At 39.9% G+C, this 27,196-nt stretch overlaps 1 protein-coding gene across 4 annotated transcripts in view; it reads left to right on the top strand.

The window, feature by feature from the left end:
- The first annotated feature begins 4,623 nt into the window (after positions 1 to 4,623).
- The window catches only part of LOC108256300 (anion exchange protein 2), a 37,357-nt gene continuing 14,784 nt past the window's right edge, over positions 4,624 to 27,196 (top strand). Inside the window, exons 1-11 of one of the 4 annotated variants that reach the window (XM_047150065.2) lie at positions 4,624 to 4,641; positions 4,740 to 4,811; positions 6,474 to 6,580; positions 16,844 to 16,997; positions 17,404 to 17,594; positions 18,905 to 19,059; positions 22,191 to 22,366; positions 24,229 to 24,365; positions 26,296 to 26,476; positions 26,559 to 26,694; positions 26,904 to 27,108. In XM_047150065.2, the coding sequence (XP_047006021.1) occupies positions 6,545 to 6,580; positions 16,844 to 16,997; positions 17,404 to 17,594; positions 18,905 to 19,059; positions 22,191 to 22,366; positions 24,229 to 24,365; positions 26,296 to 26,476; positions 26,559 to 26,694; positions 26,904 to 27,108 (1,371 nt within the window). In that variant the 5' untranslated portion in view covers positions 4,624 to 4,641; positions 4,740 to 4,811; positions 6,474 to 6,544. Of the gene's footprint in view, positions 4,642 to 4,671; positions 4,812 to 6,473; positions 6,581 to 11,452; positions 11,655 to 14,009; positions 14,176 to 16,843; positions 16,998 to 17,403; positions 17,595 to 18,904; positions 19,060 to 22,190; positions 22,367 to 24,228; positions 24,366 to 26,295; positions 26,477 to 26,558; positions 26,695 to 26,903; positions 27,109 to 27,196 lie in introns of those variants that run through there. The other 3 variants (XM_017452987.3, XM_017452988.3, XM_017452989.3) reach the window with 3 other exon arrangements.

Genomic DNA, 27,196 nt, shown 5'->3' with positions numbered 1-27,196 from the left:
TAAGAATAGGATCAGTTTTGATAAGAGGATCGTACAAAATAAAAACCTTAGATAAAAACACACAGAATTTCAAACTCTGAATAAGTACTACTGTATAGGTTGGTTTGGTCCTGGTGGATTACAAGAGTTGTCTGCGTGACTAAACCAGATAATCTTCCCATTATCTCTGGAACTGGAATTGAAAAAAAAAATAATAAAAAATCGTATTTTCATCAATTTTGAGTTACATGCAGGAACACATTTGCTTTTAGATTCATCACCTGATATCAACAACCTGTGTATAAGCCAGGAACGTTAATTATTTATTTAAATTCTATGTTGAAAACTGTACTTTAAAAGTGCTGGTCTGCGCGAATGTTAAAGAAACACATACATCAAAATGTACATCATAGCTGCTTTCTCTCACTCTCTCTCTCACTCACTCTCTCTTTCTCTCTCTCTATCTCTCTCTATCTCTCTTACTCACACACACACACACACACACACAGACAAATGATATGTAAACTCCGTGATTATTTTCTTTGGCGTGTCTGTGAGTTGCAGGTTTCAGTTCTCACACTGCGAGATGAAGACACACTATTTGGTTATTGAGCAATATCCTTTTTTACTTCTGCTTATTCCTCATAATAATAATAATAATAATAATAATAATAATAATAATAATAATAATAATTTGTCGTTGTGTATAGTAATTTGCACAGCTGCATTAGCAGATATCTTAAAAAATTGTGTTTGTGTGTGTGCGTGTGGTGAACACATACAGGAACTACCTACTGACTCTTACACACACACACACACACACTCACACACACGCAGCTGTAAGTTTATGTGCATTAAAGTTGAGTTTCGCACACAGCTGTAAGTTTTCACATTACACTGCACAGTGTCTCGATGTCTCACCATTCATGTGAGAAACAGCCGCTCTGTCAAACAGAGTAGAGAATACAATTAAAGAGGTTAAACTCTGCTCATTTTTTATTTTTTTTTTAAGTGGCACATCAGAATCTTTGCCAGCTCTCGGAACAACAAGCAAGCAACAGAACTGCAAACTACCTGTCCTCATTCACACACCTGCTCACAATTAGTGGGCAATTACTGGCTTGTCGTTGGGAACAATGGTGATCAGCGATTTATCATTGAGAACAGCGATTATTAGTAGAGATGCACCGATGTATCGGCCGATAACCGGGATCGGCCGATAAATGCTATATTTCTCGCTATAGGCTAGCGGCCGATAGTTTAAAAACATCCGACGATCAGGGCCGATCATATCCTGTGAATCAAAAGAGGGCGGGAAAACACGACGATTTGGTGCTGTGTGTAAAGATGATGTCTCGTGCGTGGAATGATGATGAAGTGCAGTTTGTAAGCTCTGTAATCTCTACACTGCTAAAATTTTACACCGGATGCTGCAGCAGTGAAGCAGGAGTTTAGTATATTAGTAGAGTAGTGTATTTCATATCCAGTTAATGTTTAATATATAAAAAAGTGTATATTATATATGACCAGTTTGATGCTCAGTGATGAAGTAGAAGTGCTTGTGTTTGTGGAGAGTGAATGTGAGACTAACAGGAGGGTTTTTTAAGAATTCAGTCGATTCATTCTGTTCATATGAATGAATAACATTCAATAAATTAATAATCTTACGTTAATCTTCAGAATTGAGTTCATGTGTTCATGTTCGTTAGAGTAATGTGTGTTCTGTTCATGAGACAGTTACTGTCAAACAACCTGTTGAAATGGAGAGAATAACGTTTTTATTTGCATTTCTTTCAGAAATTGTGGAATCCATTATTATTCATTATTATTAATTTAAAAGAAGGCATAAAAGGCAGAATGGTGACTAGTGATTTATCTTTTGGAACAATGGTGATGAGTGATTGCGCAGCTATTTATTTAAAAAAGTAAGCCAGTAAAGAGGTCTAAAACGTTGCCAAATCTAGTGGCAGTGTTGGAAAGTTGCCAGCCCTGGACTTGACTGTATGTGGCCAGAGTTACAGAGGGATGTCGCCTTGAAATACACAATGTATTATTTTTAGTTACATTGCAACAGAGTACAATCGAAATGAAATATTCAACCTCGTCGTAAATCTCCTCATGTTTGGTCACTAACAAGACTCATTTTTCACCAGCACTTTGTCCTGCATGCTTGTTTTCCCTGCTTGCCGCACAACTTGTGACCTGATTGGCTGTCACTTTTATGATTTTTGTTCAAATTTGGAAGCATGCTGCTGTGCCCAGAGTGTAGAGAGTAGTCGCTTCCCATAGGATTATATTTCAAACTTGCTGGTGGTTGAGAAAAAAATAGCAAAAACTATGAATGCACCTTTACCTAACCTAATATTTGGCTGTCTGATTACTGCTCTGTCTAGCCATTTTTCCTTCAGTCTCGCCCTCTCTGTCTGTCTCCCGACCTCTTGCCCGTTCATGATTATTTGAGAATTCCTTGATCCTTCTGGTTTCTTTCTTATGACTTAAATTTGAAATGATTTTTCTTGTTTTAAATAAAACCCCAAACCTGTACATGTGCCCTCCTGTCCTGCATTTCATAACAAATTCTTTGCATAACAGGCTCAGCAAGATTTTAAACAAAGTCAAACAGAGTGTTTGGAGGAAAAATGCTGCGTTTGGGCGTACACCGCAGGATGTCTCTCCTGATTGTATCACTGCATTGGAGCTGAGTGGGAGCCAAGTGTGGGCATAGATGATCCTGTGATATGAGTGGGTTAAAAAAAAAAAGAGTCATTCGTAAAGCATGGTTTATGCTTGGTCAGACGTTCTTCTGAAACATTTTGCCTATTCTTTCAGAATGATAGGACCGTTTTAGCTCTTTGCAGGGGAGTTGTAGCGGACCAGGTGAAAGTTTGCACTTTGTTGTTGCCTCAGACAAAACATAGTCCTGCTTTACAGGAATGTTGAGGTTTACAGCATGATATTATCTGAGGAAGATAATATAGAACCACAGTGACTTGGAAAACCTGACTTACACCGAGGTACAAACTGTAGATGTGGTACATTAAAGAGAATTGTAGCTTGCTATACCACAGTACAAGCTACATGGGTGAAATAGTATAACTCGTGAAGCTACAGTACATTCACAGTTCATGTCAACTCTTTTTCTAATTTCAAATACAAATTACAGGACGTTTCCAGACAAGCAATTTTGTGTTACTACTAAACACACAATTGACAAAATAAAATAAAATAAAATAAAAATCTGGCCAACTATCCCTAAACACGGAGTCCGTAAAACAGTACCAGGAATACTGATGGATTAAAAAGATCTGTATGAATATAAATAAAATGCTAGCTGGTGAATAAAACAGTTTGACTCTGATCTTAGAAGCTTGTTTCAAAAAGGAATGACGTTATAAACCTCAGTACTGGGAAATGGGGTACAGTACGCTTTAGCTATGTTATGCGGTCAGGTGTTAGTCTTAGTGTTCCATCCTTCCTCACGTGCTGTCCTGTTCCTTTCTGGAAGCTTCTTTCTAATTCACTTTGGCCCCGTTTCGGCACACCTAGCAGTCTAAATAATCTCCAGTGACCACTAGTGTTTGGATTTCATACATCTGCCATTTTGCAACTAGCATTTTACTCTATGAAACAAAACTTGCAGTGCATGAACATTTACAAATTGAACAACAGGATGTTTTCCCGTCGTCCTGAATTCCCCCACAGAACATCAAATCTCACAACTAACAATGATAAGAGTCCATAAGCTGCATCAATAACTGTAATCCTAAACTTTTAAAAATAAATAAATTACTAGCATATCTGGCTAGTTGCTATTGCAAGCCTCAGAGACATTTTATTTTGTGAATGCTTCTGTTCAGGAGGGGGAAAACCAGTTAAGAGGACGGTTTAAACAATGTTATACAGGCAGCGTTAAATCAGTATTGAACTATTCCAAATCTGTATTAAGGAATTCATTATTTTTTTCTTTTGAAACAGTGAAAAACTTGTAGATACTGTATATACTGTAGCGGTATGTATGTTAGCTACATTAGTCATGTAGCTCCAGCGCAAAACTGAGGAAGGAAATAAACTTTAGACAGCAAAAATATGCCTCGTGTGGGTACGTTTGGGTTAAAAGGGAGTGTTGTGACCACTTAATCTTTCATGACTTCATGATTCATGACGTTTATGACAGCAGCCGAACACACTGAAGAATGTGTCTCTGCATGTGAGGGCATATGTGTGTGTGTGTGTGTGGGTGGGTGTGTGTGTGTGATGAACGCATAACCACACACTGAGTCACACTATTGTACTGTTGGTACAGACATACACACTCACCCAAACACCCACTCAAACACACACATTGGAGTGTGCAGTGTATTAATTGTTTTTTGTTTAAAAGATAAGAAATGTCCTATAGCTCATATTATTCTAATAATCATTCTAAAAATATAATTAATCATTTATAACGTTATGTAAATAAATATTTATAATATTTTAAACCCTGTATGTTTGTGCGTGTGTGTGTGTGTATGTGTGAGAGAGAGAGAGAGAGAGAGAGAGAGAGAGAGAGAGTGAGTGAGAGAGAGAGAGAGAGAGACAGAGAGACAGAAAGACTAGTTACTGATCACATGACTGTTGGAGCTCCAGCTGGGGAAATCTGACCTGTTTGAGGAAAAACTAGTGTGTAGAGCCTCCTTACACACACACACACACACACACACACACTCCCTCTTCCTGTCCTTGCTTCCTCATTCACCCTTTTTTCTCTCTGCACCCAGATGCGATCAGAAGCTCCTCGGACACGCACACACACACACACACACACACAGAGCGCTGACGCATACATGCTGGTAAGTCATTCCTTCAGTTTTGTTTTCCTTATTGACTTTATCATAGAGAAATAAACAGCTGTTTAACTAGTTATATACTGATCAGAAGTGACACTGTGACTTTCTCACGTTATGTTCTTTATAAGTTTCATAAAGTAAAGTAAGTCTACTTTCTTAACACATTGACACACTGAACATACTGTGAAGTGTCCGAATGAGTCAGTTCCTCAGTTGGCCACCAGGGGGAGACGCCGTTCCAATCCGGCTCGACAGGATGAACTATATATTATAATAATATATAATAATATATAATATATATAATAGATAATATATTCAAACAACCTTTTCACCCACCCTGCAGCCTCAAATCACACACTATACTCTAGATATTCTCACACTACACACTACATATTGTTCTATTAATGAAACATGGAACAGCCTGAACTGGAACAACGTCTTTTGAAAATTTTCACTCTTCATTTGTGTCTGCAACCTTTTGCCGTTCTTGCTCATCATGTCTCCAATTTAGAAAAACCCGGCTTCCCCTTACAGCAAAGTTAGTGTTCCTCAACGTATAGTATCTGTGACCCCTGCATACAAATAGTGTCTAGCTTTCCATGCACACATTGGTCAGTTCCTAGTGCATGTTCCTGGTATTAGTAGTGCGCTAGACTTACTTAATCAGTAAGACCTAGGCGAATTTTAGTGTATTCAGTGCACCTACTGGTATGTTTTTTGGGAAGTGCGAGGAAACCAGAGAACCTGAAGGAAACCCACACAGACATGGGGAGAACATGCAAAACTCCATGCAGACGGTAACCCAAGCTCAGGATTGAACTAGAGACCAGGCAGCTGTGAGGTGGCAACGCTACACCATATAATAATAATGATGATGATAATAATAATAATAATAGGGAGGCACTGTGACTTAGAGGTTGTTATGTTTACCTTGCACTTCCAGGGTTGGGGGTTCAAATTTCGCCTCCGCCCTTTGTGCACGGAGCTTGCATGTTCTCCCTGTGATTCAGGGGTTTCATCCAGGTACTCCGGTTTCCTCCCCCAGTTCAAAGACACGTGTCGTAAGCCGATCGGTATTTCCAGATTGTCCGTCGTGTGTGAATGTATGTGCGAGTGTGCCCTGAGATAAGTTGGCACACCATCCATGGTGTTCCCCACATTCTACCCTGAGTTCCCTGGAATAGGCTCCAGGCTCCCCATCAACACTGTGTAGGATAAGTGGTATGGAAAATGGATGGATGGATGGATAATGACGCAGAAATGAATAAGTGTGCAGAACTAATTCTTCAGTACTAGAATAAATTATCATTTTTTTTTTCTAGATTAATCCTTAAACATGCTTTTATTTTTTTTTTTCCTCCACGAAGGTCAGATATGTTTTTTTTTTAATCACAGCCACAACATTAAAGGGCAGATATGGGCAATCAAAAAATAAACATACATCAATATCAGCGTGGCGCCGTCACCACTGTAGGTGTGTGTGTCACCTTGGTGTTTGAATGTGGTTCAAGCTGATTTGTAACTAATATAACTTTATAACTAATATAAGAACACTGTAACTAACATTGACCTGAAAGCCTGTCTCAGGTTTAATCTTGAATCATTTTGTGTGTGAGTGAGTGTTCAGTGCTTTGTTATAATTGATTCTTGTGTTCTTCATTGCAGGTGATGTTTGTCTGTCTCCGGTTTGTACTGCAGTGACACAGTACAACTGATGTTTCTGCTCCAGCCATAAAATGAATAAATCGTACTCGTACCCTGGTCCAAACTCTGTAAGTACACACACTCAGCCTGTTATTGTATTCGTGTGTGATTAGCGTACGGTGTATGGTTTTGTGATTGGATAGAGTTTTGGTGCAGTTGGGATACGGCGGTTTATGTGCCATGTTAGAGAACAACATGAGTTTGTGACTTCTGATGCGAGACACTACACTGAGGATACTCGTGCAAAACTATTCTCTCTCTCTCTCACTCTCTCTTTCTGTGCTGAGTTCGCTCGATTTCATCACATCCTCTCTTCACCCACCCACCCACACACGCAATAAGTGTACTTAATGGCATAATATTTGGCTAAATTACACCTCAAACACAGTAGGCTGGAGTTATTATGTGAGAGAGAAAAGTCATGGCTCCTAAGAAGAATCCTAAAACGAATCCGATTATCTGCTTGATCTATATGCTGTAGATCAGGTGTCGGGTTAGCTGGAAGGAGCACATACAGTAATCAGAAGTGGCTTCGTGGTTAGCACTTTGCTTCACACCTCTGGGGTTCAGGGTTTAAATCTCACCTCCACCCAGAGTTTGCATGTTCTCCCTGTGCTTCGGGGGTTACGCCGATTTCTTTCCCCAGTCCAAAGACATGATCTGTAGACTGATTAGCATTTCCAAATTGTCCATAGTGTGTGAATGTGGGGCTGGCTCGCCATCCAGCATGTCCCCTACGTTGTTTCCTGGGATACGCTCCAGCCTGCCCTGCAACCCTGTGTAGGATAAGCAGTATGCGTAGATGAACATCTGAGTCTCGCAGTTTCAGTCCTGAAGTTGTCCTCTGACTGTATTTAGTTACTATATCGCATACATTGGATGACCCCTAAAATTTCAGAATTGACTGTCCTAGATTCAATATTAATGCATAGTCATGTTTGCTGTGTAATAGTAAATACACCCAGGAGCGATAAAACAGTACAATATCAGCTGTGGTTTATTTAGTTGGATTCATCAATTCGTACGAACGTTTTTGTTTCCTTCAACGCACAGCAGTGAACACAGAGATGGGAATGGTTACTCTGGACTAAAGATCAGAAGGTTATGAGTTCAGGGTTGCTGCTGGGTCACTGAGCAAGACCCATAACCCTCGACTGCTAACATGGGTCCTGTCTCAGTTGGAGGTTGCTTTGGATATACGCATCGATGAGTGAATGTAAATGAAAATGTAGATCTTCACATTTTGACAGTTCAATGGAAATGATGGCGCACACACTACATGGTGGCAGGGAGTATACACAATCCATAAGGCATGATCGTGAACTGCCAGATTCCTATTCCTACTCCTACTCTGTAGCCACGTCTCATATCCAGGTAGTCGATGGCATTCATAATGGAGTATGATACAGTATGTGGGTAGGGAGAGTTAAATGATAAGTGGGTAGGATTCTGGCTTGGTTTTGTTTGTAGTCCACACAGAAACAGGTGCTGTCCTTTATCTTCACCAAGATAGCTGTTGCTACTCTGTACTACTGGACAACTGGCATCTCTTTCATCTTTCCTTCTCTTGCTTACAGCCTTGGTAGGGGAGTCTGTAAGGCATCACCCAGGTGTTGGAACTGATGCTACAGTAGATTGATGCATGCACAGTTCTCATCTTGCGTATGCACCCTCAGCCCTCTTGCTTAATCCAGAGGTCTCAAATCTCAGAATGTAAGTTTGTTGCCGTCTAAGCGCACAGTAATGTGATTCGAGTCTGTAAAATGAACTATACAGTGGCAAGAAAAAGAATGTGAACCTTTTGGAATGTCATGCTTTTCTGCATAAATTTGTCATAAAATGTGATCTGATCTTCATCTACAGCTACTCTGACTGATAAAAACCCCTCAAACTTTTGGAGTTTGCGCCGCACAAGAAGCGCACGCTTATGTGAGCCATGTCTCGCCAGAAAGAGCTTTCAGAGGAGCTACGATCAAGAATTGTTGATTTACATGAAGTTGGCAAGGGTTACAAAGATTTTTCAAAGACTTTAGAAACAGATAGGCAAACATTTTACAAATGGAGACACTTTGGGACTGTTGCTACTCTATCAAGAAGTGGGCGCCCAGTCAAAATGACACCAAGAGCACAACGAAGACTCATCAGTGAGGTAAAGAAACAACCCCGAATGACAGCCGAAGATTTGAAGGCATCATTGGAACTGGCTAACATCTCTGTTCATGAGTCTACAATACGTAAAACATTGAACAAGCAGGGTATCTAAGAAAGGACACCACGAAGGAAGCCACTGCTTATTAAAAAGAACATTGCATCATGCCTGAAGTTTGCAAAAGAGCTCATTGACACTCCACAGCGGTACGGGCAAAATGTTTTGTGGACTGATGAAACTAAGATCGAACTATTCAGAAAAACCACACAGCACTACATCTGACGTAGAAAGGGCACGGCATATCATCATGAAAACATCGTCCCAACCATAAAGTATGGTGGAGGAAACATCATGATTTGGGCTTTGCTGCATCAGGGTCTGCCCAGCGTGCAATCATTGAGCTGAAGATGAAATCCCAAGTATATCAGACAATTCTTCAGGATAATGTGAGAATGTCTGTACGTCTGATGAAACTGTGTAGAAGTTTGGTGATGCAACAGGACAACGACCCAAAACACCGGAGCAAGTCCACAACAGAACGGCTTCAGAAAAACAAAATCCACCTTTTGGAGTGGACGAGTCAGAGCCCAGACCTCAACCCAGTGGAGATGCCATGGAATGACTTGAAGAGAGCCATACACACGAGACGTCCAAAGAATATGACCGAGCTAAAGCAGTTCTGCAGGAAGAATGGGCTAAAATTCCTCCTGAACGATGTGCAGGTCTGATCCACAGCTACAGGAAGCACCGGTTGAGGTTATTGCTGCCAGCGGGGGTCAACCAGTTATTAATTCTACGGGTTCATTTACTTTTTCCACTGCCATTTTGAATGTTGAATGAGTGTGTTCAATAAAGACATGAGGGATCAGAATTTATTTTGTGCTATTATTTTATGCACATCATATTTGTCAATACCCCTGCCTTAGATGAAGATCAGATCACATTTTATGACAAATTTTACGCAGAAAACCATGAAATTCCATAAGGTTCACATACTTTTTCTTGCTACTGTATTTTCTTATTGGGCCTCTTGAATGACACATACATCAGATTACATGTAAATGTTTCTAGCAGGTAACAAAAACAGTATTCTATTACGATGTGCAATTCACTTTAATGAATATCACTTTCATGACATCCCAATTAATAACTCTCTTGAAGCAGTGCCCTTTAACCTGCTCCCTTGGGCTACAGACACTGTGCTGGCATTCTTCAATACCTATTCAATGATATGTTTTTCTTGGCGTGACTAATGTAATCTAATTGAATCTGTAGTTTCCTCCATAATCACTGCCAGAGTTCCATCACCTTCCAAATTCAACTTTTAATCCCTGGGTGTAACTTATAAATACAGAAATAGTGCAAAGGACAACATGTTGTCACTTGTGTGTACTTAAAAGCCTGAATTACACAATGCACTTGCCAGAAGCATAAAATATTAGCAAGTCACATGTCAATACATAAAAAGTTTAATAACTCCATGATTATGGCTGTCATGGTTCGGTCTTTATTAAAGCTAAATGATTGATTATAGCATGATTCTGTTCTATTAATGAGCCTGTAATGTTATATTACCCTCAAGGATAATGCATTGGCGCACTATGACCTAATATCAGTTGAAATACATGTTGAATGTGTCTAAGTAATATAAGATGTGTTCCTGTGTTGTTATTTTATGTCTTTTAAGTGCATCATCCGTACCGATAATATCCCTTTAAACTCTCTGCAAATTTATTTCCTTCAAAAGATTTTCTATATCGACCTTCATGACCGTTATAGACATCGCTTTTTCATGCGTGTATGTGAGTACTATAACTACATGTAATTATTGTTGTTATTATTCTAAGTATTATAAGTAATATAGACAAATAATAAGAAATATAAGCGTCATAAGTTAATATATAAGGAATAAAACACCACGAAGTTAATTCTTTTCCTATAACAGCGTGTTATGAAATATTTTCCCCCTCTTATACCGTATACCATGATATTTTCCATTAATTAAAGGATAACACATAAGTTTATAGTTATATAGTTGCTGTAATTTATAGGCACATTTAGTGTCGTGGATCATCCACAAAACAAATAGTTCTTGTCATGGCGTTATTGCAGCTTAAAGCAGCCATTCCCTTTACCAGCTTCATTTGTTTGTTTTTTTCTTCTTCTCTCGTGAAGATAATAAGGCAAAGAAAAAACCAAACAGCTTGTAATATCATGAAAGCAAAAAGTGCAAAGTCCTCTGTCCATAAGACTCTCCTATACTGGAAACTTACTGACTGTTACGGTCAGTGCTGACATTGGAGACTCCTTTCATAAATGTTCCATTCATAAATAAATGCCCCCTTACAGAAATCTGCATTTATACACACAGTATTTCTTTTTTTAAATAACAGCACGTTCTTAAAATCTGTTCATTATTCGTCTTAGATTATGTGGAGCATGAAGGCATAAAGGACACATCCGTTTACTGTATACGACAAGAACGTGACAGAAAGAATATATAGAGTATATGTTTACATCCCAAACAATTGAAAAAGCAAACAGTCACACACCCTTGTTTATATCTCAGAAAACTAGGCACAACATCCTATTATATTTAGAAACGTAATAAAACTGCAGACTGCGGGTTATGTTTGACGTCTAAATCGAAGACGTGTGCATGAAGTGTGTCGAGCGTGTTGTGTTTATAGACTGTATCAAGTGTAGCTTGTTCTATTGCTATTGGTTTCCATCTATGGAGAGAGTGATGGTTAATGATTAACGGCACCGACGGCAAGTGCGTGTGCTTTGTGTGTGTGCGTGTGTGTGTGTGTTTGTGGAAGCAGTATATGGTTTAGAGTTTTATTAAAACCTCTTTTATACCAAATCATGTAGTAAAGTTAAAACCAAGCGCATAAATGTTCAGTGAGTGTGTGTTAAAGGGAAACGTGTGTGTGTGTGGTTGGTCACTTTGCTGCGTTTAAAGACGAGACATGGATTTTCTTTACAGACAGGTCAGTAATCTGTAAAACACTGATGTCGGATGTTGGTGAAGTGTTAACTTAGCTTGTGTTTAGTTGCTAAGTGAAGAGTCTCGATGTTTGAAAGCAGAATTGCTACTTTGTTCAAATTCAAGCCTCAGTGTTAATAGCAAGTGTTTATGGCATAAAAACACAGATAATCAGGGAAAGGGGACCGAAAATTATTTTTAAATAGTTAGTATAATGAAATGTCCATATCCTAAACTGAAATTCAATAACACGCACACGTGCAGATCTTTATCCAGTGTACAAATAGATAATCGATACTGTGTGTGCGTGCGTGTGCGTGTGTGTGTTTGCTCTCCGTGTTCATGCTGTATAGTATAGTCTGATTGGTCAGGGCAGACCAGCACCTAAACCTGCAGTGAGTATTCAGCTAAATAATCCAAAAATAACACCTAACAGTCTGGACCAGATCCAGATGTTGAGTTTAGCACTGTGCGATGGATTTAAACGCACATTGTTTCACTGTAAAGCAACACCGTAGCAACATATAAAACTGAACTCACATTCACATGACATATGATTCGCATTCACATGATCATGATAGGTCAAATTAGATCATAGGAATGTTGGGGGTGTTAGAGGGTAAGAGGTGATGGATAAATTAGGCATAAAGGGATGAAGAAGAAGAGAGGGGTTAAAGAAAGACGAAGAAGGGGGGTTAAGGGGTAATGATGGAAAGACGGGTTAAGGGAAGATGACGAATATAGGGGTTAAGGGATGATGAAGAGGAAAGGGTTTAAGGGAAGATTAAGAACAAAGGGATTAAGGTAGATGAAGAAGAGCGGTTTTAATGATGATTTAAATGTAGGATTATTTGAAATTAAGGAAAATTTAGGAGTTAAGGGTTAAAGGAGCAGTTGGGCATTACGAGCTGATGGAGAAGTTAGGGGGTCAGGGAGCTGTTAGGGGCGTCAGGCTGATGGAGCAATTAGGGGGTTAACGGAACCGGAATGGTTTATAGGCTGAGGGTTCAGTTAGGGGGTTAAGGGAATCATTAGATGTTATGAGCAGAAGGGACAGTTAGGGGGTTAAGGGCTCATGGAGCACATAGGAGTTAAAGGCTGATGGAGCAGTTGGGGTTTAATGACTGATGAAGATGTTAGAAGTTAAGGCACATTTGGGGCTTATGGTCTGATGGAGCAGTTAAAGGGTATGGCTGAAAACATGTGGTTTACGTGCAAAAGGAGTGATTAAGGGCTCAGGGAAACCATTAGGGGTTATAGGCTGATGAAGCAGTTAGGGGTTAAGGGAACTGTTAGGAGTTACTGGCTGAAGGGGCAGTTAGGGTTTAAAGGCTGATGGAGCACTTAGGGGTTGAGGGCTGATGGAGAAGAGTGGGGGTAAAGACTGATGGAGCATTCGGGGGTTAAGGGCTGATGGGGCAGTTCAGAGTGAAAGACTGATGGAGAAGTTAGGGGTTTAGGATTGATGGTTTATGTTAGGTTTAAGGGTTAAAGGAGCAGTTGGGCATTAAGAGCTGATGGAGAAGTTAGGAGTTAATGGGAAAAGGAATGCTTGGGGGTTAAGGGAACTGTTAGGGGTTACAAGCTGAATGGGGCAGTTAGGGGTTAAGGGCTGATGGAGAAGTCAGGGGTAAGGGCTAATGGAGCAGTTGTGGGGTAAGAGCTGATGGAGAAGTGAATGATTAAGAGCTGGGGTTAAGGGTTAATGGAGCAGTTGGGCATTAACAGCTGATGAAGACATCAGGGGTTACAAGTTTAGAGGCTGAAGGGGCAATACATCCATACATCCATCTATCCAGCCATCCATCCATCCGTCTGTTGTCCATTCATCCATCCATACATCCATCCATCCATTTATTGTTTTGTTTCTTTATGTTTATTTTGCTTTTCTGAATGCAGCATGCAGAAACCGGAAGTAAAACTCTTGGGATTGACTGTTGAGTTCAAACACTTTTTTACATCAGCGAAAGTTCAGCGCCAAACAACACAAATGAATCCTTCCAGAGATGGAGGTATCATCATTATTTATGACTTCTCCGTCAACTCGCACCCAGCATTGATTCACTGCATGCGCAGCTTCATAAAGGACATTCTTTTGACCGAGGAGTGAAAATTTTCTTGTAGTATTTTATCAGAATGACTTTCAGCTGTTACATAAGGTCAACACACATCAGGTGTACAAGAGGGTCAGTATTTACCTGTGAGTGTGTGTGTGTGTGCGTGTGTGAAAAGATTACATTGTTCTTGAAAATATAAGCAGCATGTGAGCGTATCTGAGTTTGTCCCCACACACACACACACACACACACACACACACACACACACACACACACTCATATTTGCTGTAATTGCACGTTAGGGAAGGACAGACGCAGTTAGACTAGCAGAGGAACAGAAACACACTGCAGGAGTGAACAGGAAAAATTCTCTGCAGTAATTTTTTTTTCATGAGGAATTGAATTCACTTAATCAACACCTTACACATCCACACAGACATAACCGCTGAACAGCTGAGCATGACTGAGGTACGTTGAAATCATCAATAGCAATCTGAACGCTTTGAAACCTCGCTTGATTCTGTTTGAGAAATTACTTACCACAACACGGGGTGTGTTTTAGTACATATTTAAAATTTTCATCTGCGCTTAATAGTTGTTCTCCTGCTCGGTCCTTAGGGTTTTGGGCAGCTGAACCCCTTCAAGGCAGGGTAACATTAACTGAAACTTTTGTAATCTTTGTCATTTTAATATTAGGTTTTTAAATTGTCGAAACAGCAGTGGGATCCAAAAATCTGAGACCTAATTTCTAATTTGCCTATGGGCAAATTAGTTTCCTAGTTTCTAATTTGCCTGTGGGCAAATTAGTTTCCTAGTTTCTAATTTGCCTGTGGGTGGTGGTGGTAGGTCAGTGGTTAAGGTGTTGGACTCCTGCTTAGAAGGTCATGAGTTCAAATCCCAACCCTGCCCAGCTGCCACTGCTGGACCCTTGAGCAAGGCCTTTAACTCTCAACTGCTCAGCTGCATAAATAAGATTAATGGAAGTGGCTTTGGGTACAGGTGTCTATCAAATGCTGTAAATGTCATGCAAGTTATATCATCAGCAACAATGAGTGAAGTATTTACATGAATTTCAGAATAGTATTTGGTACTGTATGTCCCCTTTTTTGCTTTGCTCACCAAGGGTTTTAGGAATTGTATTGTTTAAAAGGCAGCAGTTGAAACGAATTGATACAACAACCATAACTTATATATATATATATATATATATTTCTCTAAATAGAATTTTACGTGACATAGAGATTTCTATCAGTCTTATCAACCCCCTTCAAGGCCACCACAAACCCCTGTTTAGGAAATCCTGGTTTAGGAGATAAAGGAGCACATAGAATTTTAGGTCTGAAGGAGGAGTTTAGGTTTAAAGTGCACAATAAGTCGTTTAAGAGCTGATGGAGAGCATGCTTTATTAAAATCTCCTGTGTAATCTTCATACAGCTGCACACCTACAGTCCGCACTTGCATTAGAACACATTTCCCATTAGCCATGGCTGTAATCTTTTTTATCTAGCTTTAATTACTACTATTTATAATTACTAATGACTAATTATTACTACTATTTCCAGGTACAGTTTGACCTTTTATTTATTTATTTATTTATTTCTTTATTTATTAACGATACACTCTTTGATTTATTGTTTCATTTATTTATTTATTTTTATATATAAGAAAGTAAATGGATATAATACATTAAACTACACTGCGAAAAGGCAAGCGTAATGAAAACATTTGCTCTCTTAATGTACATTTCATATTTCCATCATCAGAAATTTGCATTTTATATTCTTATATTCATGCTATCACGTATATAGTTTACTTTAGCCTATAACTTGCCCGTAACGTTGGTTGTATCTTTCTTCTTTAGCTACAATAGAGATTAGATCAGGTTCTGCTTACAGTTGTTCTTATAGAAGCTGACTCAATTGTGCAGAAAATAAACCATAGATGGCACCATTTCTCCGTAAAACAACTCCGCAGCACAGTTTAAATTGGATACTTTGTCATACAGGTAGGACTTTTAAATGATATTTGTATTCATTGAAGCTTCCTGTTTGCAAGAATTAAACCAACAGCGTGTATTTCAGTGACCGTATTTATAAAAGCATATTATTCATAAAGAAAAAGGTTTGCTGTAGTGTAACTTCTATTGTTCGAATAAAAGTTTACGTATTGCGGCAAAAAAAAAAAAAAAAATATAATAAATGATCTCCTTTGTAATCCGCTTCAAATATGTGTCACAAAAGCCAAATATCCTTCCTCTGTCGTGCAGCGATACCACAGATTTAATTTCTGCTAAGGTTGAGGGGGGGGGGGGGGGGGGGGGGGGGAATCAATTCTCATATGCATCTCAATTCTCTCTTTAAATAACACTGAATTAATCCGGTTTCTTTATTTATATCGTTCAAACACAGTGCGAGGTCGAATTGAAACAGGATAATAAAAATATAATTTACTGTAAGAAATGTACCTGGTCAGTTTGCAAATTTTGCTGAAAACTTTGACTTCTGCTCAGTGTTGAACAAGCCGGAGCATGGAAGGATTATACTTTATGCTTTAAAAGTGACGAAAAAAACCCAAAACATCATGTATAAAATGGATATGCATCAATATGCATCAACAATCAGTTTATGATCATGCATTCTGGTACGTTGAATCAAAGTTGCACTGAATTGAAGGGATCTCTAAAAGTTTCCACACCTAATGCTCAGTCTGATGGATTGTTTCCTCACATTACTCAACACGTGTATACGTACAACACAGTATTGCATAAACTGAGACCGCTGGTGATGAGGAATCTGACCAGTAATGCCTACTGCACAAAAATGTAACGATCAGCTGATTGTTTCGATCGCGAAAACAGAACAGAATGTGGCTGGCTGAAAATCTTGCAAGCCCTCAGCACCACCGCTTAATAATACTAACGCATCACAGGGAATGCGTCGTGTATATAAATGTGTGATTTGCCTTGTTTTTGTCGTTATAGAAAATCTATATCGATGCTATGTTCTCATATTGCAGTATGTAACTACTTCACACAACAGTTGTACCCCTTATGTTAGGACTTTACTGAGCATTCCCGAGTTGCCAAGTGCATACAATCACAATCTTTGATGTTTCTGATGTGTGTCTTTCTTCGCAGCCTGTGTTATCTCCAATCTCAACATCTCCGATAGCAGAAGAGGAGGATGAAGACCTGAACAAAGCTTTTGGTGTTCAGAGATTTCAGCAAATCCTTAGTCCGACTTCGCGTGCGCCGAACGAGCACCGACATTACAGCGAGGAGGACTTCCAGTGTGAGTACACCAAGTCAAGTCAAGTCGGGTGGCTTTATTGTCATTTCAACCATATACACTGGTACAGTACACAGTGAAACGAAACAACGTTCATCCAGGACCACGGTGCTACATAAACAATACACTAACTACATATACACTAACCACACCAACATCACATGGTAACAGAAATACACACTAAAATGACACACAATACCATGTGCCACCCCACATGCAACAATACACCATTAATCATCCAGTATACAAACTATGGGTTGAGTCAAAAAGTCAAAAACCGATCTTTGAAATGTTCAAATGAGGGAATGTTATTCACAAAACCCTTTTAGGAAACTGCATGGAACGATAGCAGGTTTAATTCTTCACACAGACATCCGCTGAACATGATGTCTGTATGTGTGTCATTCAGATCACCGTCACTCGTCACATCACGCCCGTCACCATCAGTCCAAACACACCGATGGCCGGAGAAATAAGACTGGGAAAAAGAAAAGGAGTAAAGAGCGACACACGAGTGATGACCTCAGCGTGCAGGATGGAGAGAAAGAGGAAGAAACACACACAGACAAACCCGAGAGCGAGACGCAGGACAGTGTGCAGGTACTGTATTTACCACACGTGAACGAGTGGAAGAAGTGTGTGTACGGTACAGTACGTGTGGGTGTAGGTGTGTGTCATAGTAACGAGTCTAATTGACTGTTCTCGTGTTATAACATTGAGCATATTTAAATAAGGGTCCAATTTCATTATAATTTCAGATATAAGTGCTTATGTATGTGTCGTGCCTGTGTATGTGTAGTGCCTACTCCCAACTCCAATAGGGCACTAAAATATTTGCTACACCCTACAAATGACTCCCTACTGAATATTTCCTACAGAAAGTGCCCTATTTGCTACAGGACTACCTACAGATTAATCCCTATACCCTGCTCCCTACTAATGATGCCCTACTTATTATTTCCCAGAAAGCCCCACAGAATTTTGGGTATTGTGTACCTGCTTGGCTACATTGTTAACACACTACCCTATACACTATTAAGTGAATAATCTGGCAACACTTTACAATAACAGTACATGAATAATCATGCACTAACTAGTGATGAGTTAAAGCATGTACTAATCACGAACTAACGAAGAGCTTCAGTAACCTTAACTACGACGTGAGTCTTATGAATTCATGCCTGAGTAACGACCAACTTAAGTACGTTAGTTAGCTAATGCATAAACACGTAAGGGTAAACTAATCAAACATGCTCTATGAGAAAGAATAAGAATCAAACGTGCATGATTTCACATCGTTTATATAATTTTCCATAAGCAGCTGCGTACACGAGCACCATCGGATGGCGCTGGAGTTCTTTCATCATTTATCGAACGTAGAAAGACGCACTAAGAATAAACAACAATAATTTCATCTCAACCCGTTTTTTGCGTCGTTCTCCATCCAGTTCTCTTCACATCCTACTGTAGTACTAGTGAGTGCTCCGGGTGGCTCGGGCCCGGGCCACTGCTCCTTCACCCATACGAGTGAAATGAATACAGTAACATTTATTCATTTAGCAGATGCTATTATGTATTAACGTTTAAAACCAGTGTTCTATAAGATTATTATGATTCATGTGTCATTCATATTCTTTCTTATAGCGTATGTTCGATTTTGTCTACCCCTGCATGTTAATTAATACGTTAACTAACCAACATGTACTAACGTGTATTTCGTTATTCACACATGAATTCATAAGACTCACCTCGTTGTTAAGATTAGCGCTTAGTTTGTGATTAGTGCACGCATTAACTGATCATTAGTCCATATTTAAGGAAGTATTAATTCGGGTATTAGTGTGTGATTATTCATATTCATAGCCACAGGTCGAATCTTTTTTTTCTCCTCCATTTTGTCTCCTGCTCAGTTCTTCCTGTACGATGAAGAGGTTTTCAATGCTGATGGAGAAAACACGGCCGAGAACAAACACACGCCCGCAGGAACACACAACGACAGCGGCACTGCAGATGTGGAGCTCACACACCCTGAGACTGAAACACACGATGACAACGCTCTGACTGAGTGAGTGAGATTCAAGCACACACCTTTGTTGCACATTATCACGATACCGTTCACACTCCAGCAAGACAAATACCGAATGAGTCCTACGTCATACGCTTCACGCATAGTGCCATAGTCAAAGTACCCTCGTCTCTGCCGCCTACTTCCATTCATATTTCCAGTCCTCGGTTACTTACTCACGCAGTTGCTGTTAAATAGTTACCGTCTAATAGTTCTGGCCTTGCAGATCCATAATCCTCTATTTCCAGTCCTATCCCTTATGGAGAAATCATCCACATATCACATGTGATCATAAGCTTCTTACCTTGTGTGAGTATGTGAATAGTATGTCATCACATAAAAAATAAAAATAAAAACACATGTAGGTGCTTTTCAACATGTTATGCCATGAAAAGTAAAAAATGTGCCGTGATCTAAAAAGAAACATGCGATCACACGAGAAAAGCATGCCCTACATGGGAATAATTAACATCTGAAAATAAACGAATCATATGAAAATATCATATGAAAATTTCCATATTATATGAAATTTTCTAGAAAGTTCCAGTTCTCTATTTCGACTCATTTACTATTTTCTAGTCCCCTAGGTACAGATCCCTACCTCCTCTACTACTTTCCTATTTCCAACTTCCTTACAGCATAGTTCCTGTTCTTTTTTCCCTCCTACATCCTTACTTCCAGGATGTTATATCCAGCTTCCTAATTGCTTGATCCTATTCCCTACTTCTTCTTTCCAAACTCTTCCAGTTCCATAGATGAAGCTCCATACTTCCAGCTCGTCTAATTAAACAACTAGTTTCCTACATTCAAGTCCCGATTAGGTGTGTGTATCAGCAGGAACCTTGTTACTCATTACACTTTGTCTCATTACTGAACCATTGCCATAGCAACTGCTCCTTTTTTCCCTCCTTTTCCCCTTACTTTCTTGGACGGTCCGATCTGTGTATGATGCGTCTGTGGACTCTACAACGTGTGTCGTTTTTTATTTCTTGACGGTTGAGTCTGTGGTTTTATAACATGAAGAGAGGTGAGTGTTTCTCAGATGTCCGGCTGTGTTTGAGAGCAGTTTTTATTACCTGTGTGTATTCTCTGTATTAGCTGCCGAGCTGTACCTTCGGATTAGAATTTCCGATGCGTCTGCAAGATCCAGAAGCAGTCTAAATGTCTCGTTCCCCACCGTGATATAATGCTAAAAGTCTGTACGTTTAATCACAACCCAGCGATCAGAAGTATTTCCGCTTGGAAGAGCTCTGACTTGTAACTCGACTTGTACGCATGTACATGTTTTAAATTAGCTTTTTATTTCAGTAGAGATTTTTTAGCAACAGTCTTGTTGCCAAAGCGGCTTTACAGACGTCTAGAACCCGTCCTCTTATACTGGACACCTGATAATCTACAAAGCACATTATAAAATGAATTGTTTCTTTTCTAAATTCTGATCAAAGCCATTGTAAAATCACAATAATTGGATGCTGTATTAATGTGCCAGGTATTAATTGATCACACCTATTGATCTGTCCACATAGTACCCTAATCTTTGTCTGTTGCGTTGCTAATCAACCAAAGCTTACTCTTAACAGACTACATTGCATGGTAGAAGGATTGTTTATTATTGGGGAATATTATTAGTAATACGTACGATATTTCTTGAAGACTGGCTTTAATCGTATAGTTTTTTGATGGATTTTAAAAAAAAAAGCTGTTTTATCATGGGCGAGGGCGTTTCGACGTGATTTCTCATACGCAGTGTTTATTCCGTCCCTTTTTGGTATGGTTTTGTCAGGTGTGAACCAGATTAACCGACCATCTGAGAAAGATGGTCTCGGTCCGGTTCCGAGTTCCAGCAAGGTGTTTGATTCAATGAGAAAATGAATCGATTCTGAATCAAATCAAACGTGTGAATCAAACATGTAAAAAAAATTTAATTGTTTAGATGTACGCTGCTAAAATGAGACCCAAGGCTCAAACTGAGATAAAGGATAGAATTAAGTGCTGTGGAAATGTGATATGTTCTAGACATTTGGACCGACGAACAAATAGCGAAAATAATTGGTGGATACAATACATAATTAAGCAATATCACACCAGCAAGAGTGCGGGTATACTCGATATTGGCACGGCTGTGAATAGGTGATTAGGCGCGAGTGCATATATAATATAACAGTTCTATAAAAAAGAAATTAATATAGCGACATTCAAACACTATGTGGACAAATGTATTGTTTATTTTTTAAATAGATCCCGAAGAAGCCACGGTAATATACGCGATTTCAGTTATTTCAATTGCACACACAAACTTCATGAAAAGTTTGACAAATTAGAATAGCTGTTCAATTAGGACGAAAGTAATGGTACCCTGGGCGGGGACGTTACTTATCGGTTAGCACATTTGCCTCACACTTCCAGTGTGGGCTCGAATCCCACCTCCGCCCTGCATATGTGGAGCTTGCATGATCTCCTCGTGCCTGTGCATGTCCCGATTGGCATTTCCAAATTGTCCGTAGTGTGTGAATGGGGGTGCGATTGTGTGATGGGCTGTCCAGGGTGTGCCCTGAGTTCCCTGGGATAGGCTCTATTCTTCCCCGTGACCCTGTGTAGGATAAGCGGTATGGAAAATGGATGGATGGATGGATGGATAATGGTGCACTTTAGGAGCAGGAGTTAGTGTGTGTATCGTAGCTGATGCTCTGCAATGGCGGAGCTACATTACTGGAATATTTAGCACTGTAGATACTGTTTCACCATTTTGTCACTTTTATTTGGTCACACTGCCTTTTATAGAGTTTTGTGTCTGTCGGCTGTGCTATTTACGCAACATTACCAAAATGTTTGCAAGCATGTTGAGACGTTTTAGTTCCGGTTTGATCATGAAAACATTTACACACCTATATAATCATTACATAGGTAATCACAATCGAGTTTGCTGTATCTCTTAGGACCAGGATCTTATTAAAGGACATTAGAGGACAGCTTGGCCTCCTGAACTTAATTATGACATTTGAGTCACCCATGATAATAATATTGCAATGTGTCACCGGAGCTTATACAAAAACTAAAATACTATTACTTTTATTACTTATAGTGTATTGTGCAGAAGTGTGTATTCATAACATATCTCTCTTTATCTGCAGTTCTTCTAAACACCATGTTGTGACCATCAACCCAAGCTCTGTGACGTTTCACCCCAGCACTTTGACCAGTCCGACCGGAAACATGACGGGAAACGAGAGCACAAAATACGAGAGGATTCCTGCAGACGAGGCGGAGACACACGCACTTGGCTCAGCCAATTTGGATGACATTAAGAGTGAGTTTATATAACTCATCGTATCAAACCACACTGTTGTCACATGAGTGTCTTGTTTTTCTTGTAGACGTTTTTGCCAGCCCACTCTCTATCACTAAATCTCTGGTTCATCATCTTTATTTTTCACCTTTCTTATTCTAGATTTCCTTTCACATATACCGATCTGTCGCAGGCAGTTTAATTACTGAATACAGTCTTTATCTGAATAACAATTGGATAATTATGCTTTAATTTAATTCTCTCTTTAATTTGTGAAATGACCTTTAAATTTTACTGGTTCACTGTGTGTGTGTGTGTGTGTGTCGGGACGGGGACGGGGGTTAGGTCAGCTTTCTCTTCTTGCACGTTCCCTGCTGAGATTTAAAATTAAAACCTTTAAACTCACTGTGATCCTCACATTATTCAGAGGATATGTGTGAGTGTGTGTGTGTGGGGATGTGTGCACACGTGTGTCTGTGTGTTGACATTTTAATATTTCATTCATATTACAGGAAGCTCCAGGAGGATCTCTGTGCATCTTAATGAGAGATTTTCCAGTGCATGCTCAGAACATTTCAGGGTGATATATTGTGGTATTGTGATTACAAGCAAAGCTGTTTATGTGAATATTTAGAGGCCCTTATGAGTGTTTCATCTAGCAATGTGTCAGCAGAATATAAGACCGCTATAACAAATATTCATATAACAAAACTCTTGAAAATCACATTGACTACATTAAACTGATGAAAAACCTCGGCTGTTTGGAGCTATTTCATGTATCGTCGCATGGTATTGCAGATTCTCCTTTCTCCCGGTTGTCACGCCCGGTGCGTGAGTCTTCAGTTACATTTTTTTTTTTTTGCCCGCTACTACAAGCCGAAGAAAATGATGCATCTTAATAAGGTTTATGAATTATAGAAGTTAATAAGCAGACGTTAATATTTTACACAGGGTTAGGAGTAGAATAGACTGATTAGTCTGATTAGATATTATGTGTGTGAGCAATATACGGCATAAAACACCCAATATCAGTGTGTCCAGAATACACATATTCATCTATTCATGTTTGTAAAAAGGGCAATTCCAGCATCATGGACATGTGACGCATGTACCTCATTGGCTAAGAAAATGTCTCACAACAGAAACAAGCTTAGGATCAAAGAGTCAATTTGTATGTTCTCTCCACGCTTTCGGGGGTTTCCTCTGGGTACTCCGCCGCCCCCGCCCAGGCTGATTGGCATTTCTAAATTGTCTGGAATGTGTAAATGGGTGTGCGATTGTGCCCTGCGATGTCAGCTCCCCATCCAGGGTGTTCCCTACCTTGTGCCCCAAGTTCCCTGGGATAGGCTCCAGGCTCCAGGCTCTGTGTAGGATAAGCAGAATGGGAAATGGATGGATGGATGGATGAATGGGGTCAATTTTCATATGTTGTTAACATTGGAGGACAAAACAGACAAATCTAAAAAAAAAAAAAAAAGTTTAAAAACCAAAAAACATGTATGAATATGAAGGTTTATATACATATACATAGCAATTTATCAGTGTTGTGGATGTGACGTCAAACCTTCGAGTGAGATTACACATTTTCTACAAATATTTCTTCTTTTGGGAATGACATCATCAAGACGAAAACTGGCGTTATGGATGGGACTTTTTTATTTTGCGTTATGGGAGTGGAAATGACGTGTCTGAACTTCATACTTCATAAATCTGACATATAAATCCATACATTTCTCTATCATTGAATTGACCAGAAAGTTCAATTCAGTGAAATATACTGTATGAGAGAAATCCAAAAGTAGTCGTGTTTCTTTGCACACAACGTTATTCCTTGGTAAGTGCCATGATTACAGTGTGATAACGTGTGGAACTCGGTTCCCCAGCTCACCGTTTCGAAGACGTTCCTGGCGTGAGAAGACACCTGGTGAGGAAAAGCACCAAATCCTCCATAGTGCACATCAATAAAGATCACGCCGAGCTGAGCACACGCAGCCGCAAAGTTGACCGCACACCGCACGAGGTAAGTCCACACACGTTTCGCGATAGAAACCTGTCTACACCTGATAAATCCGAAATTCATCACTGAGAGAGACCATGTGATGTTTCGTTATTCCTCATCATTAAACTGAGCAACTCGAGCAATGGTGGCCAAACCTATTAAGATCCGGTGGGACTGCCGTTCGTATTTCAGGCTGCCCCGTAGCACCGATGTTGATATAAAACCAATGAAAGGATGCAGAGATTTGATACAATCTGGTACACAAATATAGGCGTTAGTCGAATCACACCCCGATGCGGGTCAATACCCTCCCATTTGAATCATTTCTTACCAGACACGTGTAAACTTTTTGCATAAGGCACTGAGCAGCAATGTTGATGGATTTCTAGCTAGAAACACTACACAATACAGGATTCATACTACATTTTGCCGTGTATGCCAATAATATATACAGCACATGGGCGATATTTCAGTTTCCAGCCTAATGCAGCAGTGTACGCAACATCCAAAGTTCTGGTGCAGACCAGGTTCAAATCCTAAAGAGCCCAACTGTGTCCTCAGCATGAGCACAGACCAAATTGGGGAGAAATTAAAGGGGGGTGGGGGAATCCTGTCATTGATTTTTATAGCAGCATACCCTATTCATGTTTTATTCCTTACATATATCACATAGAGCTGTTATCTAGCTGTATATATAACGGATCAGTTACTATGCACTAGTGTATTTGTTAGCATAAACACTGGCTACTAATTTTCTTGTAATATCATCTGACCCAACTGAGACATATCGAACACACACACACACACCTGCCTTCTCATTGTAATAATACACAAACATATTAATAATATACATGCTCTCCTTATCACACACACACACACACACACAAACACACACACACACACTAACCCCTGAGTTTAATCCTCATTCTTAGTCAAGTCGAGTGAATAGCACCTAATTAAACATACATGACTGTCGCAGACCTGAGAGAGATCCGGTCACACACACACACACACACACACACACACACACACACACACACACACACACACACACACAGGTATGTGTGAGTGCATTCATTACACATGCATGTGTGTTTGTGTGTGTGTGTGTGTGTGTGTGTGTGTGTGTGTGTGTGTGTGTGTGTGTGGGTGTGTGTTCACTGCTCTCCCCTTTGAGTGTTGTCACTCGTGTCCTGCGTCCTACGCACACACACCATGGTGCTGTTAGATTTCTCTCAACAACAACAGGTTAGAGATGTCTCTGTACTCTCTGTGTGTGTGTGTGTGTGTGTGTGTATGTGTGTGTGCATATTAGAGTGTGTTTGCTTTCAGTCTAGCTGTTATGCTTATGTTAAAGCCTGTCAGTATGGTTGTAAATGTTAAAGAATACATTTATATTTATACACACACACACCTGAGATGAGTTTCTTAAGTAGTGTCTATACCACATCCACATCTCTGAGCACAGCCACTTGAGTCTGGATCACAACCGAGCAGAAAAGACGTCACTTCGGTTTCTGTCCTTGTGGTAAAGTGGTTAGCTGACGAAAGCAGATGGCTCATTCAGAATCACACAAGGGGTTAAATGACTTCACCTATACTCGATATAGTCCCGTCCACCTCAAACCATCCAGAGAACGGCAGAACAAAACGTTAACTCTCTCGCCTATAAAGATTAACGTCATCCTTTCCTTTGTTTTGAAAGCAAAATGCACGACAGACGCTTTAGCTAATAGTAGCCAGTGATGAGGTGAGCCAATAAGGTGTCTAATAAAGTTATTCGGTTATAATTAGCTGCGAACACGTCGACTACTACGGTAAATATATATGGATTAGCTAAGAAAAATAGATGTGAATAGTAATGTACAGGTATTCAGCTGTCATATCTTACATGTGTCATATTTTTCAAGCCCTTCACAGGCAGCCTACTGAGTGTGTCTGTGTGCTATAGGTGTTTGTAGAGCTCAATGAGCTGATCATAGATAAGAACCAGGAGCTGCAGTGGCGAGAGACAGCACGCTGGATTAAGTTTGAAGAGGACGTGGAGGAAGAAACACTCCGCTGGGGGAAACCGCACATCGCCTCACTTTCGTTCCGCAGTTTACTGGAGCTCCGCAAAACCATAGCACACGGTAATTATTACTAGAATTGTTATTATTATTGTTATTATTATTATTATTATTATTATTACTATCGTGTGTTGTTGCTGTGTAGGTGCGGTGCTGCTGGATCTAGATCAGAAAACGTTAGCTGGAATTTCTCACCAAGTCGTTGAGCAGATGATCATCACTGACCAGATCAGAGCTGAAGACAGAGCGAATGTACTAAGAGCACTACTGCTGAAACACAGGTACACACACACACACACACCATTTCCCACCACACATTTACTTCTATCTCAATTTACAGACGCTTGAAAGAAAATACTGACATCGTGTGTTTGTTGTATGCTGTGGATTTTAAAATAATTTCAGTAATTCAGCATGTCCCTGACCACCATCACCCGTTTCAAGTGTGTGTGCGAATGTGTGTTTCATCTGTATATCTTCTCTCATTTAGTCACCCATGTGATGAGAAAGATCACAGCTCCTTCCCCAGAAACATCTCAACAGCCAGTCTGGGTTCATTAATCTCTCATCATCACCATCACCACCACCACCATCATCATCATCATCAGACAGAGCCGTCCGTCACCGACCCTCTGATGGGGAACGCAAACAAAAAACACGACAACACACAGCACACACAACCTGACACAGTTGAGGTGAGAGTCATGGGAAACAGGGGTCTAACTAGAGGACCAGAACATGAGTGGGGGAAAAAAACAGGAATGAATTAGAGATGAGAAAACT

Source organism: Ictalurus punctatus, chromosome 23, assembly GCF_001660625.3.
Source record: "Ictalurus punctatus breed USDA103 chromosome 23, Coco_2.0, whole genome shotgun sequence".
NCBI lineage: Eukaryota > Metazoa > Chordata > Actinopteri > Siluriformes > Ictaluridae > Ictalurus > Ictalurus punctatus.
This window is presented reverse-complemented; position numbering and strand designations above follow the sequence as displayed.